The sequence below is a fragment of the Geotrypetes seraphini genome, chromosome 11 (genome assembly GCF_902459505.1).
Source record: "Geotrypetes seraphini chromosome 11, aGeoSer1.1, whole genome shotgun sequence".
NCBI lineage: Eukaryota > Metazoa > Chordata > Amphibia > Gymnophiona > Dermophiidae > Geotrypetes > Geotrypetes seraphini.
In genome coordinates, this window is record NC_047094.1 from 54475748 (window position 1) to 54496551 (window position 20804).

Below are 20804 nucleotides of genomic sequence, written 5' to 3' on the forward strand. Positions count from 1 at the left end.
ATATATAATTCAACCAACAATTAAAATACTGGGAGTTATTTTGGATCAGCATTTGATCATGAAAAAACAAATAGATGCTGTGGTACTGTAAGGGTTATTACACACTATGGAAACTACGTACTATTAACCTCCCCCCCCCCCATTTCTTTTCTTTTTTTAAATATCTTTATTCATTTTCAATCTAAAATAGTGCATACAAGAAGTCATACAAGTTATTTGAATAAACAGCATTTGCATCCAATAATGAAATACACAAGAAAAATTTTCACCCCTCCTCCCCCAAGTCCAATGAATTCAAGATAACCATACAGTAGTATTAACAAATCAGTAATAAACCAAACCCTACGCACTATCCTTCTCCCTCACCCCTTCCCTGGAAAAACCATTCAATTAAAATCAATAAATTTGGTCAATGGACCCCACATCAGATTGAACCATTTGGCCACGAATGAAGATGGCAGTGTGATTTCACTGCTCTCCCCTGCATCGCATATTTTGAATACTCTGGAGAGTTCAATACCTCTTTTTTTTCTCTTGATTTTTGAAGTGCTGCCATACTAAAGCTTAGATATGGCTTCAGGAAAGCAAACTAAGGTGGATATTGCTTTTTATTCTGGGGGAAATGCCAAGAGATTGAAAGCTGATCCCCCTACTCCATCAAAGATTCCTTTGCCTAAGGCAGGTGTAGGCAATTCTGGTCCTTGAGAGCTGGAGCGAGTGCCCCTCTCACCCGACTCAGAGCATGTGTCTCCTCAGTATGGCCTCAGTTCACTTCAGATAGCTAGTAAAGAAGCCAACCCGGGGAGGTGGGTGGGTTGCGAGAATATCTGGAATTCCTAAAATATGGACATTTTCCCTCCTGCTTCTGTTCTCCATCTCCTCCAATTCAGCAGAAATCCGGGCTGTAATTTTGTGATTTATGCGGCTCTGACAAGCAGCCTCCTCTATTGCTATCACCCACTGCTCTAGTTGTTCAATATGAGCATTGCTCACTGCCATATGTACAGTTTCCCTTTATTGTATTTACAGTTTCTCTTATTGTAAACCGCCTAGAAGTCGCAAGATTGCTGGCGGTATATAAGAATAAAGTTATTATTATTATTATTATTTGATGAGACAGGTTAGAAACCTCACTCTGAAGCCCATTTAATTTTGATGTAGTCTCCTTAAACAATTCTTTAATTATATGGAGATCTTATATGACTTGTTCCAGGAGTTCATTGGATTCCTTAGGCCAGGGGCAGATAATTCCGGTCCTCGAGAGCCGGAGCCAGGTCAGGTTTTCAGGATCTCCACCATGAATATGTATGAGATGGATTTGCATGCACTGCTTCCTTGAGATACAAATCTATCTCATGCATATTTATTGTGGATATCCTGAAAACCTGACCTGCCTGCGTCTCTCGAGGACCGGAATTGCCTACCCTTGCTCTAGAACTGATCCATCCCTGATTTTTTTTTCCCCCCATATCATATATGAAAATGTAGCTTGACTTTCTTCTGAGAATAAAACCAGATTTGTATGTCTACTTTGGAGTAAAGGGGATCTAGATCATCTTGTCTGGGAAAGATAATGAAAATGCTGGCAGCCCTAGATATAGTGAATGGACTAAGCGTTTTCCTTTAGAAATTCTATAACTTTCATGATTTTTTTTTTTTTTTTTTTTTTTTTTTTACAGCTTTATCAGTAAAGAGATTTTAACAATACGAGAAGCTGTGTGGCTAACGGATAACACCTATAAATATGAAGACCTAGTAAGGATGATGGGGGAGATTATCTCAGCCCTGGAAGGGAAGATAAGGGTGAGTGTGTGAGAGTTGGTGCTATTTTTATAGACACTGACATACCTCTATTGGTGTTCTTACTCATGTGTCCTCAATCACTGTATGATTGCAGCTCACTTCCGCAGGACAATCATACAGGTCCGACTGTACCTGGACAATTGGCTCATCAGATCCCTGTCCAAATCCGAGGGCAGACTAGTGGTTCACAGAGTGATCCATTTGCTGCAGAAGCCAGCCTTGGGTGATATGCAGAAGAGCCACCTTCTGTATCACCAGTATACCCACTTCCAGAAGAGCCACCTAGAACAGACGCAGAGCCTGGAATATATGGGTGTCCGGTTCAAGACAGGGAAAAGCAAAGTATTCTTCTGGAAGCCCACAGGCTAATACTTCTGCATCAGATATGGGAGTTTCAGAGCAAGCCAATTCCAACAGCCTGACAATATTTACAGGTTCTAGGGTTGATGGCTGACCATAGATGTGATCCTTTGGGCAATGGCACACTTATGTCTGCTCCAAGAGGCGCTCCTTTCTCGAAGGTGCCCACAGAGGGATCCATTGTATGAGCAGCTTCTTTGGACAGCAGAAGCCTGTCATAGTCAAGTGGTTGAATCCTCTCTGTCTCTCACCAGAGGGGCTCCCCTTTGCATCTCTTCATGGCTAAGAAACACATTGCAAGGATCATCCAGTTCAGGCACACTGGTCACCTTTCCAGAGGAAGTGGTTGATATCCAAGTGAAACTTTGGGCCATCTGCTTGGCACTAGAGAATGACATGGTGGCTGTTACCTGCGGGTAACCCTCAGAAATGGTGGGGGGTGGGAGAAGTGCTCACTGCGGGTACAGGGACAAGGCCATCCACCGCCCCGTGGAGCGGTGAATAGTCTTGTCTCCACAGTTAAGGGAGGGAAAGCGCGTGGTCCCCGATCACACATGGTCCCCTCCCTCCTTCCTACCTACCCAAATCTGTCTATCTCCCTCCCTCCTCCTTACCTTTGCAGCACGGTTTTGTGTTTTTTTTTAAATTCTTTATTCATTTTTAAACTTTCATCAAGTGTACAGAAATCATAATAAACACTATTAATTAGATCACTTGAATGGCGTGTTTTAAGATTGAGTAACTTGTTCTCAAAGCTGTCAGAGCCTGCGTTCAGTCTCATGCACCTGTGGGCAGAAGCTTGTCCTCTGACGCAACTTCCAGGATCATCTTTTAGTTGCCTGCAGCTGAAGCTAATAGAGATATAAGATCCCATCCGTTCAGCTTCCAGAGAAGGTATATAAGAAGGAAAATCAGCAGAGGTAAGAAACCTAATCTTTCAATGTGGAAGACAGTGAGGAGAAGATGCTGAAGGGAAATGGGGAACAGAGAGTGGGGAGAAGATGCTGGAAGGGAAGAAGACAGAGATGCCAAACTATGGGGGGAGCGGAGGGAAGAAGATGCGTGCCAGACCAATTTGGGGGGGTAAAGGGAGAGGCACAGTAACAGAGCAAATGGAAGATGCAAAGAGAAGACAGACAGCGGATGAAAGGAATTGAATGAGATGAGGAAAGCAGAAACCAGACAACAAAGATTAAAAAAAAAATTATATTTATTTTCTTTTTTTTCTTTTTTTTTTGCTTTAGCATATTAATTGTGTTTATAAAAATTTCACCAGTAATTGGAAAAATTACAATAATCTTAGCTATACATTCTGGTGGAATTTGTTGTGCCACATTTACAAAATGGAAAGAATAATTGCTTTGCAAAAAGGGAATTATAATAATTTTAAAAAGATCTGGGGGCCATTGGCAAATTTTTGTAATGATTAGACATCATTTTCCACTGATATATTTATACATATAAAGTTCTATTTAAAGGTTAATCAATAGATAAGAATACAATATTTATATGATATTTTTGATTGAAATATTTGAGGGAAGGGTGGGTGGGGAGAGAATAAAGTTAGAAACATAGAACATAGAAACATAGAACATGACGGCAGAAAAGGGCAACGGCCCATCTAGCCTGCCCACACTAATGGCCCACCCCTTAACTACCTCCATGAAGAGATCCCACATGCCAATTCCATCTTTTGTATTTGTAGTTATGTATTTACGATGACAATAGAAAGAAATTCAAGTGATGTGTAAAAGTTTTAAATGATGTAATATTGTGTACTTGTTGTAAGATGAAAAAATGAAGAAATAGAAGGAAAAAAAATTATAAACAAAGCCCTGCCAGCTGAACATCTCTTCTCTAGTTCAGAAGCCAGAACTTTGATTTATAAGGAAAGGAATAAGCTAAATATTGCAGTACTGAGGCTTGTATGGATGCTGCGAGGACGGGGCGGGGACAGTGGTTTCAGGGACGGGATGGTGATGGGGACAAATTTTTCCCCCCCGTGTCATTCTCTACTTGGCACTACTGGAGTTCTTGAGTGCTTTACAGAACAAAGCAGTTCATACTTTCTTGGACAATGCAATGGCGATGGCCTATGTCAATTGCCAAGGGGGCGCAAAGAGTGCCCTCCTACACTTGGAAGCCCAAATGCTGTTTTGATGGATGGAGGCCCATCTTCTAACACTCTCATTGCATGTCACAGAACTGGACAATGTACAAGCAGATTTCCTTAGCCAGAAGTCCCTGGATTCTGGGGAATGGTCATTGGCCCAGGAGGCCTTCACCTGCATAGTAGATCAGTGAGGGTGTCTGCAATTTGGCCTGATGGCATCAGCCACCAATAAGAAGGTGGATCATTTCTTCAGTCAAAGATGCGAGCCAGGAAGTGAAGGTCTGAATGCCCTGATTCCACCCTGGCCAAAGGCAGGTTGTCTTTATGCCTTCCCTCCATGGCATCATGATAGGCTGACTTCTGACCTGGATCATGGCGCACCAAGGATTGGTCATTCTAGTGGCCTCAGACTGACTGAAAGGTCCATGGTATGCAGACCCGGTATATCTGCAGCAGTATCAATGGCTTCTCATGCATGTCTTAATTGTCTTTCAAGATCCAGAATGCTATGGTCTTACAGCATGGCTTTTCAGCACGCAAAGGCTACTCGGATGGAGTGATCTCCACCATTCTGAGGTGTAGGAAAACGCCAACTGTAGCAGTGTACGCAAAGGCTTGGAAGTGATTCCATACTTGGTGCACACAGAGGAGTGAAGACCTGGGCTTGGCTTCGATCTTGGTGATACTCCCCTTTCTCCAGGAAGGTCTAGATAAAGGCCTAGTGGTTAGCTCCCTGAGAGTTTAAGATAGCCAGGCTCTCCTGTTTTGGACCCAGGATCAATAGGAGCATCTTTGCTGCTCATCCTGATGTAGCCAGATTTTTATAGGGAGAGTTAATGTCTCCACCCTCCAGTGTGAAGGCCTTTTCTGATGTGGAATCTTAATCTGATTCTCTGGGCACTAGTGAGTCTGCTGTATGAGCCTCTGGACCAAGTTTCCTTTGATGGACCTTAAGACTGTGTTTTTTGTGGAAATTTATCTCTGCCCGCAGTGTGTCAGAATTTCAGGCGTGACCGCACAGTCCTGTCTTTCTTGCCAAAAGTGATTTCCAGCTTTCATATCAACCAGGAAGTACGTTTGGTTGCCTACACACTTTTGGGTTCAAGAAAACAGGATGGTGTCAGGTCAAAAGCGCGCCGGGACAAAGGCGCGCCCAGACAATTGAGCGCAGCGCGGAGGCGCGCGCCGCTCAAAATTACAGTTTTTAGGGTTCCGATGGGGGGGAACCCCCCCCCCCACTTTACTTAATAGACATCACGTCGCGTTGTGGGGGGTTGTAACCCCCCACATTTTAATGAAAACTTCACTTTTTCCCTGTTTTTAGGGAAAAAGTTAAGTTTACAGTAAAATGTGGAGGGTTATAACCCCCCATAACGCCGGCGCAATGTCTATTAAGTAAAGTGGGGGGGTTCCCCAACAAAACCCCCCGTTGGAGCCCCTAAAAACTGTAATTTTCTTCGGCGCGCGCCTCCATCTTGCGCTCAGTTGTCGGCGCGCGCCTTTGTCTTTCGTGCCGTTGTCTATGAACCAAACAGGATAGGGTGTTAAAATCTTTGGATGTATCAGACTCTTGCTATGGTACCTAGAAGTTAGGAACAAATTTCTATTGTCAGATCTGTATGTTTTGGCTGGAGCAGCCCATAAAGATCGGCCAGCATCAAAAGCAACAATTTCCAGGTAGATCAGTAGGGCCATTTTTTCCGCCTGTATCGGAAGTGTAAAGCATCCACCCATATCTGTGAGGCTTTACTACCTCTTGGCAGAATCCTCTATGGCTTCCCCAGAAGAGACATGTAGAGCTGCAACTTGATCTTCTCTGTATGTATTTTACAGAGTGAACGTGGCGACCAAACAGAACACCGCATTTGGATCTTTGATTCTTGCTGCAGGCTCATCTTTTCTACACTCTGTTCTGTTAATGTCCCACAGGTTCAGGAGCAGAGTGTCTATACTAGAAAGAAAGATTCGGTTCTTTCCTTGATGATCTTCTTTCTAGTAGACATATGCTTTATTCCTGAAGCCCACCCTCTCAGCTGTGAATTTGCCTGTTTTCTACCTCAATACTGACAATTTGGACCTCTTGGGTTTTTTTCGGTCCAGCCTTGACAAGATTAGAGGCTGTAACTACTGTGTTATATTATCCAAGGAGTATCTATACCTGTCTCCCACAATCTTTAGTGAAGGTTGCGCTCAAGTTGATGACCTGTTTGTTTTTCACCCTGATATGTATTGCAAATGTTTTGAATTTGAATATCTGTTATATGTTTGCTGATATGTTTCATGATATGAGCAGAACAGACATGTTTCTCGGGAAGAGTTCCTATACCCTTCCCTCTTCTGTTTCCTTTCTAGGGCTGCCTGTGCTTTGTTATGAGTTGGACATCCTTGAGGAAAGGGAGAAGGAGCAAAAAAGTATGCAAATGAAGCTCCTTACAAGAGTTCTCACGAGAATAGTTTGACTACCCACAGGTTCAGCAATAGAGCATATGTCTACTAGAAAGAAGATTATTGAGGTATGAATCAGTGGCATAGTAAAGGGGGGGGCAGACCACCTAAGGCCCCATCCTGGTGGGGGCACCAGCTCCTCTCCACCCCCTCAATGCCACACTCATGCCCTCCATTCCCTCCCACAAGTTACTTCTCTGGCCTATTGCTCGCACCAGCCTGGCTTCCTTCTGAAATCACTTCCTGTTCGTGGGGCCAGGAAGTGATGTTGGAGAAAAAGCCAATGCTGGTGCGAGCAGCAAGTTGGAGAAGCTGTTCACCCTGGCAAAGATTTAAAGAGGTACAAGGAGGAAGGGGGTGTGGAGAGGAGGGGGGGGTTTCCACCGTTCTGGGCACCTCCTACTCTTGCTACACGACTGGTAAGAACCTAATCTTTCCTTTTTAAGTTATCTATGGTACTTACTAATATAAAATTGATGTGAAAGTATTAGGGTAAAGTAAAGAATTTAGGAAGCTGTTTAAAATTGTTAGACTTGTTTTCAGTAATAAAATTCAGAGAAAGTAATCTACCATATTTCTGAAGTGTCCAATAAAGTTTGGTGAAATGAGCATGGCAGATTCTTCTGAAAGTAACATTACGAGCAATTCTGGTTTTCAGATTCCTACACTGGTAGATTACAAAGATGTGCTTTTGAATCTGATGCCATTGGAGAGAAGAACTGTGCAACTGAACAGCTATATCTGTGAGCTCTCTCTACTCTATACAGATTTCTCAGTATACTCACCTGCCCAACTAGCCACTGCAGCACTGCTACTTGCAAAAATGCTACACAAACAAGGTAAGGTTAGGTAATTCCTGTAGCCTAAATATTTTGGGATATGAAGAAGATAGGTGGGTGGCAGAAACAGCAATGTTATAATTGTGTATAAGGCAGAGCAGAGTGACTATTTCAACTGGGTAGTCTTCAGTCATTCTAAAAAGTAGCACAGTAGTATAGAAGTTTGAGGTAATCCTAGTGGTGCCCCGCTGGCTATGGCAACTCTGGTTTTCTCCTACTTTTCCTGGCAGTGAATTGAATAATTCTACTGAGGTCCTGCTTCCTCCTGATTTAGCTAAAGCCATTTTAGTAGCAAAGACATAAAATTCTGTACTATAGCTGCTGCTTCCCATTAGTTGCAATCTGCAGAAGGGTGTCACTCAGACTGTGAACTCCTCCCCTTCTGCAGTGGTGAACAGCTCCCTCTTCAGTTTCCTCTTCAGTTTTTTCTTATGCAAAGTGAACTCAGAATGTTCTGATCTGCTCTGCTTTCTTTTATTTTGGGGTATTTTTGCCATTTGTTTTAAATTTCGCTGCTTGGAGGTCCTCCCTTCTTGGGTTTACTGTGCCGGGGAAAGGACGCAGTCCCGCATGAGCTTCCAGGCTAATCCCTTTGAGTACCTGTGGAGACAGCCTGCTTGATGTCTCTTCAGGAGCTCAGGGTCTGTTCCCATGGGGTTGGCTTGCCTGCTGATTTGTCAGTGGCTTGAGTGCTGTCTGTCGATCCTTGGTTGGACAGTCAACTTCTAAAAAATCACCTTCAGCTGACAGTGCTTGGAATATCTGGAAGTCTGCTTTGACACAGTACAGTGCCATGTTTCTCTTCCTGAGCCATGCAAACAGAAGCTCAGGATCCTGGCTGTTCTGAGCCTCATGGCCTGGCATTACCTTCAGATACTGAGCTCGATGGTGGTCTCCCTGGCAGTTATCCCCTGGATGAGAGCACAAATGTGATCGCTCCAGAATTTTCTACTTTCCAGGTGGTCACTGCAGTACCACTCCCTGTAGATGCAGCTCCCCTGTACTTTGGGAGCAAACACACAGCTTCAAGTTCAAGTTTAATAAGGTTTTTGATTGATCGTTTAATCATATTTCTAAGCGATGAACATAATAAAATTACAATATTTGGGGAACAATACAATACTTAACAATAATTAAGTTCGACAGGACTATTAACAAACTTAACAAACCCATAAACACAAGGAAGGATAGGAAAGTGAACTACAAAATATTTAAAAGAAAGCAGAACAATCAAGGAAAATACATAAGAACATAAGAAGTTGCCTCCACTGGGTCAGACCAGAGGTCCATCTCGCCCAGCGGTCCGCTCCCGCGGCGGCCCATCAGGTCTGTGACCTGTGAAGTGTTTCCTAACCACTTCTATAACCTACCTCAAGTTCTATCTATACCCCTCTATCCCCTTATCCTCCAGGAACCTATCCAAACCTACCTTGAACCCCTGTACAGAGTTCTGGTTTGTCACCTCCTCCGGAAGCTTGTTCCATGTGTCCACCACCCTCTGTGTAAAAAAGAACTTCCTAGCGTTTGTTCTAAACCTGTCCCCTTTCAACTTCTCCGAATGACCCCTAGTGCTTGTGGCTCCCCACAGTTTGAAGAATCTGTCCTTGTTCACTTTCTCTATGCCCTTTAGGATTTTGAAGGTTTCTATCATGTCCCCTCTAAGTCTCCTCTTCTCTAGGGAGAACAGCCCCAGCATTTTTAACCTGTCAGCGTATGAAAAATTTTCCATACCTTTTATCAGTTTAGTCGCCCTCCTTTGCACTCCCTCGAGTACCGCCATGTCCTTCTTGAGGTACGGCGACCAGTATTGAACACAGTACTCCAGGTGCGGGCGCACCATTGCACGATACAGCGGCATGATGACTTCCTTCGTCCTGGTTGTGATACCCTTTTTGATGATGCCCAGCATTCTGTTTGCTTTCTTTGAGGCTGTTGCACACTGTACCGATGGTTTCAGTGATGTGTCGACCATCACCCCCAGGTCCCTTTCAAGGTTACTCACCCCTAGCAGTGTTCCCCCCATTTTGTAGCTGAACATCGGGTTCTTTTTCCCTACATGCATGACTTTGCATTTCTCTACATTAAAACTCATTTGCCACTTTTTTGCCCATTCTTCCAGTCTCGTTAGGTCCCTTTGCAGGACTTCACAGTCTTCCGTGTTTCTAACCCTGCTGCAGAGTTTGGTGTCATCAGCAAATTTGATAACCTCACATTTTGACCCCGTCTCCAGATCGTTAATAAATATGTTGAACAATAGAGGTCCCAGCACCGACCCCTGTGGAACTCCGCTCGTGACCCATTGCCAGTCTGAGTATTTGCCCTTTACTCCAACCCTCTGTTTTCTGCCTGCCAACCAGTGTTTGATCCATCGGTGGATATCCCCTTGTACCCCGTGGTTCCACAGCTTTTTAAGGCAGGGGAAACAGAAAATTTCCATAATATTATACAGCAGAAATAAAATTAGCCAGAAAAATGGTTAATTAATTATCAAAGGCATCTTTAAAAAGAAAAGTTTTTAAATTACTCTTAAATTTCTCCAGATTGCACTCTTCCCTTAAATAAATAGGAAGAGAATTCCAAATTTGAGGAGCTGTAACAGAAAAAATAAATTGCCGTCTCGTATTAATAACCTTAAGAGAAGGAATCGTCAATAAATGCTGTTCATTAGATCTCAATGTTCTATTGGAAGTATAAGGGATTAATAATTTATAAATAAATGCTGGGGTTTTATAAAGTAGGGATTTGAAAGTAAGTAGGCATAATTTATATGTTATCCGGTGAGATACAGGAAGCCAATGCGCCTTCCTAAAAAGGGGAGTTACATGATCAAATTTCCTAGTTTTTGATATGAGTTTAATGGAAGCAATTTGGATAATTTGTAGACGTTTTATTTCACTCTGAGCAATTCCCTTAAAAAGGGCGTTGCAATAATCAATTTTGGAAATCACCAAGGAGTGAATGAGAATGTTAAGAGATTTTGAGCAAAGAAATTGTGAAAGTGAACGGATTTGACGAAGCCTGTAAAAGGCCTGTAAAATTAATAATACTACTAATTGGGGGGTGGGGGGTGGTATATTTTCCATTGAGAGTTTGTTTTTATTTCTTTAGGTAGGGCGGGAGGGAGGGGATTAATATTTTTATTTTAGATGATTTGGAAAGATGTTCAAGTCTTGTATTGAAATTATAATGATTATATTTCTGTATACTTATTGTATGTTTGAAAATGATTCATGAATTTTAATTTCAGTAGGGTGGGGGGTGGGGATATATACTTTTGTTCTTGATGATATGATTTAAGATTTTCAAGTTACATTGAAATTTAATGGATATATTATTGTACACTTGTTTATGATTTAAAATGAATAAAGAATTAAAAAAAAAAAAATTAATACTACTAATGTGATCATGGAAAGTTAGTTTATAAACGAAAATCACCCCTAAGATTTTTATGTTGTTAACTGATTGTAGGGGGACATTTTTTATGGAAATAGGAGAAATGAGTTTAGAACTATCTTTCCATGGAAAAAGCATCACATTTGTTTTATTAATGTTAAGCGCCAATCTATTGCGTTGGTGGCTCCAGGGAGATGCCTTATTGAGGAGCATGCCTCTTGGAATCAACTCATGCGTGACCCTCATGATCAAAGCCAACCTGAGTCACTGGGGGGCCCTTTGCTGTGGTTGCCCGTTCCATGGAAGGTGGATCTTATCGGAAAGCAAGTGGTCCTTATGTTTGGAACTGAGAGCCATTCATTTGGCGCTAAAGGTATTGCAATCTTTCCTGACAGGGAAGGCAGTCTGAGTGTTTGCATACAATGCCACAGTGGTAACTTGTGTAAACAGATAAGGGGGCATGAGAAGCAGTTTCCTATACATGGAGGTGTTGTTCCAGTGGGCAGAAGCTCACTTCCAGATGTTGTTCTAGTGGGCAGAAGCTCACTTACAAGCCCTCTCAGCTGTCCACATGTCATGAGTAGTGTATGTCAGACCGATTTTCTCTGCAGGCAGACTCTGGATCTGGAGGAGTGGTCTCTGTCCTAGAGGATGTTCGCTCTCATTATGTAGCACTGGAGAAGACTAGACATGAATCTCATGGCCACAGCCAAGGATGCGAAGATGGCCCACGTCTACAGTCAAAGCTCTGAACTGGATCCCCTCATTAGCCCTGGCCCACTGAACTTATGTTTCCACCATAGGCTATGGTGGATCGATTCACCCGTAGAATAATGAACCATCAGGCTGGTGATTCTGGTAGCTCCAGACAGGTCTTGGTATGCAGATCTGGTGCGACTGCAAAGAGGCAGGTGTCTCGAACTGCCGGTTCATCCGGGGCTCCTCAGTCAAGGCCCAGTTCCCAGAGCGCTTTGGTCTTACAGCATGACTCTTGAGCACACGGTCGTAACTTATAAAGGTTACTCAGAGGTTGTTGTTAACGACTCTTCTACGAACAAAGAAACCTACGACATTTGCGGTTTATGCAAAGATCTGGAAGGCTTTCCAGTCATGGTGTGCCAATGAGCAGGTGGAGCTTGAGAGAGCTGCCATCCTGGCGATTCTAGCAATTCCTGCAAGGCCTAGTGGCTTCATCTCTCACGGCTTAGGTAGTCAGCCTCTCGTGCTTTAGGGCTTGGAGAGGCATGCAGTCAATGGCATCTCAACCAGATGTCACTTGGTTTTTGAGGGAGGTCCTCAGATTGCATCTACTACTGCATAGGCTGTTCCATCTTAGGACCTTAATGTTCTGAAGGGCCTGTCTTGGGCTCCATAGGAGCACCTGCTAGACACGTCCCTCCTGGGTCTTACAGTTAAGACTGTGTTTTTAGTTTCCATAGTCTCGTTGAGGTAGATCTGAGCTAAAGGCCCTCTCCTGTAGAGAACTCTTCCTCAGGTTTACAAAGTCTAGACGGTACCTTCTTTTCTGCCAAAGGTAGTTTTTGCCTTCATATCAATCAGGAGATTTGTTTATCTGCCTTTCACCCTTTGAGTTCGGCAAAACAGGACAGGAATTTAAAGGTTGTATATATGCAGAGTCCTACTCCACTACCTGGTGAGGGCTAATAATTCTCACCTCTCCGACTGCCTTTCTGTGCTGACCAGTCAGTTGAGGTGGGGCAAACCAGCCTCCTAGGCTTCACTTTCTAGATGGATTTATATGGCAATTTCTCCTTCCTACATTGCCTGTGGAAAACAGCCTCCTATCTCCATTACAGCTCATTTGACTAGAGGCATGGCTGCTTCCTGGGCAGAGTCCCGAGCTGTTTCTCCTGATGAAATCTGTAGATCAGCTACTTAGTCTACTCTCCACACCTTTATGAAGTTCTACAGAATGGATGTGGCAATTTGAAAGGATGCCATTTTTGGGTTCTTGGTTCTGCAAACAGGCTCATCTTTCCTCCATAGACATCTGGCACTGCTTTGGTAAGCCAGCTATGGTACAGAATCCTATGTCTTCGCTACTGAATGAAAGATTAGGTTCTTACCTTGCTAATTCTTTTTTTCAGATTGACATAGGATTCTGTACGCCCTTCTCTATCTACACTTTTTGCCTGATTCCTATCTCAGATATTGCCAGTGGCTGTCTTAGGACATCTTCTCCTGTATCTAAGATTTAGCAGAGACAAAACTACTAGAACATGAGGGCTTCTATTCCCTTTAGCATTTGGAGGGTTTTTATGGCTCCTACTAGTTCCACTTAGCAGGTTAGTTCCTAGATGCTTCTGTGAATAATTTGTTGTTCAATGTTAGATTAATTGTTATTAAGCATTCTTTTTTCATAAGTTTCAGAAACAAAATGTGTTGGGTTGTTTGTTTTTTTGCCAGAGAAGTTCTGGTACCAACTGAAGAGGGAGCTGTTCTCCATTGCAGAAGGTGGATTTCAGAGTTTTTTCAGTGACACCCTTCTGCAGATTCACGACTAATGGGATGCAACAGCTATGGTACTGAATCTTATGTTTCTATCTGAAAGAAATTTAACAAGGTAGGAACCTATGCTTTCATTAATTGTATCCCATTCCCAAAAGTTTATTACTGATGTGGATATCGAAAGCCATATCACCTACATCTCAGTCTTGCTGGATGCACACATAATCCTAGCCTCTAGAAAAGACTCACCCATTTTACATGCTGGAGTATAGAAAACCTTTTGGACCCCATCAGTTGCCCTATTATGCCTAGGTCACTTTTCCAGGATGGATTTCAAAACCACCTTAGTAAGATACTACCTTTTGGATGTCAAATTTACAGTGACGTGGTCAGTGTCAAACCAGTTTTCATGCCCAATTTAGTATCTATCTTCAAGCCTTACTTTTGAGAGCGAACCCTATCAAGACCTAGAAATTACCTCTGAGCCCTTGGGGAATGCACTGCTCAAGTGTCTCGTATGGAAAACTTTATTCCTGGTTGTCGTAACCTGCAGCCTTGATGCACTATTCCCTTATTACACAGATTGGTAGTTCTCACCCATCACAAGTGCTTTACCCAGAATACCCGGTTTCATATCAACCAATTGAGTGTCATTCTGGTTTTCTTCTTTAATTATGTAAAATAAGTTTTACATACCTTAGACTTTAGACCTTCCCTTCTTTTTTTTTTTTTCCAATAAGTGCACAAAATAATATATTTCAACAAGTTATTACACAATAGCACTTTGATATCTACAACATAAAAATCTAGTGATACATTTACCCCCCCCCCTAACTCCCAGCCTTCATCATATTTTCAATCAGAATATACACATATTATAGAATATATTATAACATATTATGTAAAATTGTACCCAACACCCTCCCCCCTTTGGTGTGCCAAAAGAAGAAGAGAAGTGATGACTATTCACTACAATATTTTGTCAATGGCCCCCATATTTTTATAAATTTAGTATATGTCCCTCTTTGTATTGCTATTGCTCGTTCCATTTTAAATATATGACATAATGTATTCCACCAAAATGTATAACTAAGGTTACTGTGATTCTTCCAATTATTGGTTATGTGTTGGATGGCAACCCCTGTCATAACTAATAAAAAGCTTGTTGTTTTCTGATGATATTTGACTTTTTTTCTCATCATTATGCCAAATAACACTGTATCGTAAGAGAGTGCCATGTGATTTTCCATTAATGCATTTACTTGAGACCAAATTGAATTCCAAAATTTCTTAATAAAGGGACAATAATAAAGTAGATGATCAAGTGTTCCAGATTACAGTGCCAGCATCTATTGGACTTAGAACTGTTTAATTTTTGTAAACGAACAGGGGTCCAAAACACTCTATGTAATAAAAATAACCAAGTTTGTCTCATAGATGCTGACACTGTACATCTCATTCTCCAAGACCAAATTTGTGGCCATTGAGATGCAGAAATTTGGTGCTTGATCTCAATGCTCCAAATGTTTCTCAGACCATTCTTTGGTTTTTTATTCAAGTATACAGATATTAATTTATACCACAGTGCGGCTTGATGTCCTAGGAAGTCTGCTTGAAAGCATAAGAACTCCATACTATACTGACTATTCAAAGTCTTCCATTCAGGGAACCCTACCTGAATGGCCTGCTTCAATTGCAACCATTTAAAACTTTGTGTTTTACTAAGACCAAATCTATGTTTGAGTTGTGAAAATTCAAGCAGTTTACCATCTGAAATAACATCATTTAGAGTTCTAATACCTGCAGTAATCCAGTTCTTCCAAAGGACTTGGGCTCCGCCTATTTTAATCTTGGAGTTTATCCATAAAGATTGATTAGTTGATTTATTAATTGGGATAGGTGTTAATTTGCTGATATATCTCAAGGTTTTCCAAGTATCCATTAACATTTTATTTTCTCTATATCTCCTAGGCATGTTAATGCTTGGAACATGAACTAAATTCAAGGGAAACAAAAGGCGCCATTCCAAATATAACCAATCTGGTGCATTATCTATGAGTTCTGGGAGGATCCAAATACATAAAACAGTACAAAATCCTCACTCAGCAGGATAAACCATTCAAAAATGAAGAACAAACCAACTTGTATCATTCTTCATCTTTCTTTATTCAAAAATTCTTGCTCAAATGCCCGACGGGACCCGTTTCGCCAAACTGGCTTTTTCAAGGGTTCCAGCAAGGAGAACTATACAATATAAATTAAAGAATTAATAAACATATCATGAATTAATATTTAACATCCTGAAGAAACTGCATTTTAACTCATAAAACTTAATTAATGATCAAAAATACTAATGATAATCTATATTGAATGTGCAAAAATGCAAATCCTATATAAATATTTGTTTGAATTAATTTATCACTTATAATTATCATTCAAGTTCATTTATCCCTAATAAATCAAATACATTCAAGCTCAAGCAGCAGATTTTGGACCTGTTAAGAGTCCAACTCCTATGGTGTGGCATTATCTGCAGGTCCTGGGGTCGATGGTGGCATCCATGAAGGTGGTCCCTCTCCAAGACTCTTTTCTCTCTCAATGGTCTTCCCTGGGTACTGGAAGTGAAGGGCAGCCTGATGGTGGTGACTGCAGACAGTTTCCCTCAAGGGGCATGCCTCTCTAAATCCACTCCTGAGAGATTCTAATGAATGATACCAGCCTTTACAGTTGAGGGAGTCATTGCAACAGACACCCAGTTCAATATTGGACACTGGCTCAAGAAAAGTGGTCCAGAAAACCTTTCATACACTGAGAGATTGGAGAAACTGGGTCTATTTTCCCTGGAGAAGAGGAGACTTAGAGGGAATATGATAGAGACTTACAGGATCATGAAGGGCATAGAGAGAGTAGAGAAGGATAGATTCTTCAAACTTTCAGAAAATAAAAAAACAAGAGGGCATTCGGAAAAGTTGAAAGGGGACAGATTCAAAACGAATGCTCGGAAGTTCTTCTTTACCCAACGTGTGGTGGACCTCTGGAATGCACTTCCAGTGGATGTTATAGGGCAGAGTACGGTACTGGGGGTTTAAGAAAGGATTGGATAATTTCCTGCTGGAAAAGGGGATAGAGGGGTATAGATAGAGGATTACTGCACAGGTCCTGGACCTGTTGGGCCGCCACGTGAGCGGACTGCTGGGCGCGATGGACCTCAGGTCTGACCCAGCGGAGGCATTGCTTATGTTCTTATTAAATAGATTAGAATTCAGAGCCATTCAACTAACACTTCAGGCACTGCAGAAGGCTCTGGAAGGCAAGGCAGTCAGTATTTTCTCAGACACTGTGACAGTGGTGGCCTATGTCAACAGGCAAGGAGGCATCAGAAGCACCTCATTAATGCCTAGCTCAACTCCTTTTTTTGGTGTGCAGAAGTCCATCTGCAAGCCCTCTCGGCTGTAAACGTAACTGGAGTGGAAAATATGCATGCTGACTGTCAGCAGTCTTTTGACCTGGGGGGAATGGCCACTGCCCCTCTAGGCTTTGAACTCCATAGTTCGGCAATGGGAGTGTATACAGATGGATCTGATATCCTTGGCTGTAAACACACAGGCAGATCACTTTTACAGCTGAAGATACAAGCCTGGAAGCATGAGGTTCGGCATGTTAGTCCAACTGTGACCCCAAAAAGGGCTTTTGTATGCATTTCCCATGTGGCCCATGCTAGGGTGAGGCATCCGCAGGGTTGGTAGTCCTAGTGATGCTCAATTGGCCCTGCTGACCATGGTATTCAGATCTAGTTCACCTCCAGAAGGATGAAGGCTACAGACTGCTAGTTCTAGTGGATCTTCTCACTCAGGGACTGGTCCTTATCGAGAATCCGGAACACACTGGACTTATGGCATGACTCTTGAGCAGGCGGCCCTGACAAGCAAGGGTTACTCAGATGTGGTTGTTTCAACCCTGCATAGAACTAAGAAGCCCTCGACGATAGCATCCTATGCCAAGGTCTGGAAGTCCTTTTCGCACTGGTGTGCTGTGAATGATGTAGAGACCTTACAAGCTCCAATTTTGGTAGTCCTGGACTTTTTGCAAGAGGGCCTTAGTGTCTGTCAGTTGGATCGCTGAAGGTGCAGGTAGCAGGTCTTTCCTGTCTCCAAGCTTGGTTGGGAGGGGGGAGAAAGAGGCTCTCTGGCCTCTCACCCAGTTATCGCCCAATTCATTAGAGGGGCTTTTTGGTTGAGCCATCCAATGTGCTTTCCTTTTTCCTTCCTGGGATCTTAACACCATATTACAAGGTCTCGGTAGACTTCCGTATAAGCCCTTTGAAGAGGCTTCATTTCTGGATCTTAGTCAAGATGGTGTTTCTGATGGCGATTACATCAACAAGATGAGTTTCCAAGTTATAAGCTCTGTCCTGCAGGGAGTTCCTTAAGTTTACAAAAGCAGGGCCCTCCTTGCGCACGATTTCATTCTTGTTACCAAAAGTCTTGGCCTTCCACGTCAATCAGGAAGTCAGTTTGCCCGCTTTTCACTCTATAGGGCTAAGAAAAAGGATAAAGCGTTGCATTTGCTGGATGTCAATCAAGTGCTTCTCTTGTACCTCGGTTGAGTTTTGTCTATTGGGTCATCTTTTTGTTCTGACCAGTCATGCCAAGAAAGGGAGGCCAGTATCTAAAGCCTCAATTTCCAGATGATTAAAGTGGGCTGCGGTAAGCAGCCGCCAATCGCATTGAAAGTGCACTCCACTGGAGGAGTTGCTACCTCATGGGTGGAGACTTGAGTGATTTTGCCCAAGGAAATCTGTAGAGCCACTACTTGGTCTACCCTTCATACTTTACCAGGTTCTAAAAGATGGATGTAGCAGCCAGGAAAGACGTTGCTTTCGATTCTCCGTTTTGAGGTCAGGCTTAGTGCACCCGCCCTAGACTCCGGGGACTGCTTTGTTATGTCTCTAGCGTTCAGGACCATAAGACACATTGCACTAGAAAGAAAGATTAGGTTCTTACCTTGGTAATCTTCTTTCTTATAAATATATCTATTGGTCCTGAAGCCCCACTCTGTTAGTGGGCTTTGTCTGCCTTAAGATAGTTCGAATTTAGAGAAGTCCTCTGTCTCAGATGAACTGAGAGGATATTTAAAAAAAGAAAACACTCAAGAATGTAAAGACTATCTTGTCTCCGGTGAATAGCAGTATATGCGAGTAGCTACTAGCTTTATATAAGATTAGTGCTGGTTGCACATATTTTTTGTACCTGTTTTGATTAGTTACTTGAATGTTATAATGTTAATGGATATGTTTCAGAGCATAACTGAATAGTAGTGGACAAATGCAAAGTGATGCACGTTGGGAAGAATAATCCATATCATAGTTTATCCCAGGACAAGCAGGCAGCATATTCTTAACTGATGGATGATGGCACCGACGGAGCCCCGGTACGGACAATTTTAGAGTGATTGCACTCTAAGAGCATAGAAAGTTCTAGCTAGGCCTCACCACTCAAGCGCGAGTGCCTTCCCACCCGACGGAGGTGCGTGGTCCCCAGTTTCTTAGTTTCCGCGGAGCTAAGAAGACGCCATCTTTTTCAACGGCTGTTGAAAATTTTTTCTCGCCTTCCCGCTCGCGTATTTTTGCATGAAATCCTTCACGTTTTTTTCTCCCGTTCTTGTTTTTTCCTTATACTAAAAAAATATATATATCTTTTTTTTTCTCTTACTTTTCGGTCGGTCCCGGCAGGGCCTGTTGGCAACATCAAAGCCGCGACCTTCGATTTTGCTTCTGCCGTTTTTCCCTTCATGCCCCCTTCACCGGGCTTTAAGAAGTGTCAGCGGTGTGCACGCCCTATATCTTTATCCGACCCACACAATTGGTGTCTTCAGTGCTTGGGTCCGGATCATAGGGCTTCGACGTGCACCTGTTGCGCTTCTCTTCAAAAGCGAACTTTGAAAAATCGCCAAATTCAACAACAGCTTCTTTTCAGTACCGCCATGGAGGTTCCACCGGCATCGACCCCGGCATCGGCAACGTCCTCCAAATCGTTGCCGGCCCTTTCGACACCGCAAAATGTATCTTCGGTGTCGCACCCCACAGGTAAGCCGGCTAAGAAGCCATCCCCTATAGTCCTGGGCCCGTCGGTCGACCAAGCAGTGAGCCAAGTCCTGCAGACCGTGCGCCAGCCCCATAAACGCTCCGCTCCAATCGAAGTCACTGCCTCGTCATCGGCATCTACTTCTCCTGAGCGTAGAGCTGCACCACAGGTACCGAAAAAGAGAAAAGTAGTACCGGTGCCATCGGGACCATTACTGGATGATCGCATAGCCTCCATCCTCCAGGTCCAGCTTAATGAGCAGTTGCAACAACTCCTCCCGGCTCTTTTGACACCGAACCTTCCAGTGTCGGTACCTTCTGAGCCTCCGGTGCCAGTTGTCCATCAGCCCATTTTATCGGCATCGCTGCATTCTGCTTCTTCGGTATCCATGCCTATTTTATTGGCGGAACTGAAATCACTACATCGAGCAGTTCACTCGGCCTCTGAGCCGGTACCACTCTCTGACCAACATCTCCGTACCGCCTTCCATACTTCCCCCGGTAAGGTATTGATGCAATCTGGCAAATCGGTACGCAAGACACGACATCTGGATGTCTCTACTCCTCTCTCACAGGGCCGACTTCCTTCAGTGCATGACCCTGATTTATGGGATGATTCCGATGATCCTCTCGGTACCGATGATGACCTTTCATCTGATGAGGCTGATCCTTCTGTTCAGGAGCCTGTTAGTAAGCCAGAGCACACTTCCTTTACTAAATTTCTTAAGGAGATGTCAGACTCCCTTTCTATTCCATTGGAGTCTGATTCCAAAAAGTCCAAGGCATTTCTTGATGCTTTGGACTTTGATCAACCTCCGAAGGAATTCTTAAAATTACCCTTACATGACATCTTGAGGGAGACCTTTTATAAGAACCTTGAGACTCCTTTAAACATTCCAGGAGCTCCTAGAAAACTTGAGTCTCTTTATAAAGTTATTCCCATTCCAGGGTTTGACAAGCCTCAACTCCCCCATGAGTCTTTGCTTGTGGAGTCGACCCTGAAGAAGACTTCTGGCTCGAGTGTCTATGCCTTCTGTCCCTTCTGGCAGAGAAGGTAAGGCCATGGATAAATTTGGAAATCGCTTATATCAGAACACTATGTTGGCCAATCGTTCAGGTAACTATGCATTCCATTTTTCTTTCTACCTGAAACATCTCATTCAACAGCTCTTAACTTTCCAGAAGTACCTCCCGGAATGCAAACTTCCTGCTTTTCAGCAGTGTACTTCCAGCCTATTCCAGCTCCGGAAGTTTATGGTTCGCTCCTTCTACGACACATTTGAGCTCACGTCTCGAGCTA

At 43.0% G+C, this 20804-nt stretch overlaps 1 protein-coding gene across 3 annotated transcripts in view; it reads left to right on the forward strand.

The window, feature by feature from the left end:
• CCNF (cyclin F) overlaps window positions 1-20804 on the forward strand; it is a 218704-nt gene that overhangs the window by 132981 nt on the left and 64919 nt on the right. For all 3 annotated transcript variants that reach the window (XM_033914689.1, XM_033914691.1, XM_033914692.1), the window contains exons 11-12: window positions 1680-1803; window positions 7380-7560. In XM_033914689.1, coding sequence (XP_033770580.1) covers window positions 1680-1803; window positions 7380-7560 — 305 coding nt within the window. The remainder of the gene's footprint in view (window positions 1-1679; window positions 1804-7379; window positions 7561-20804) is intronic.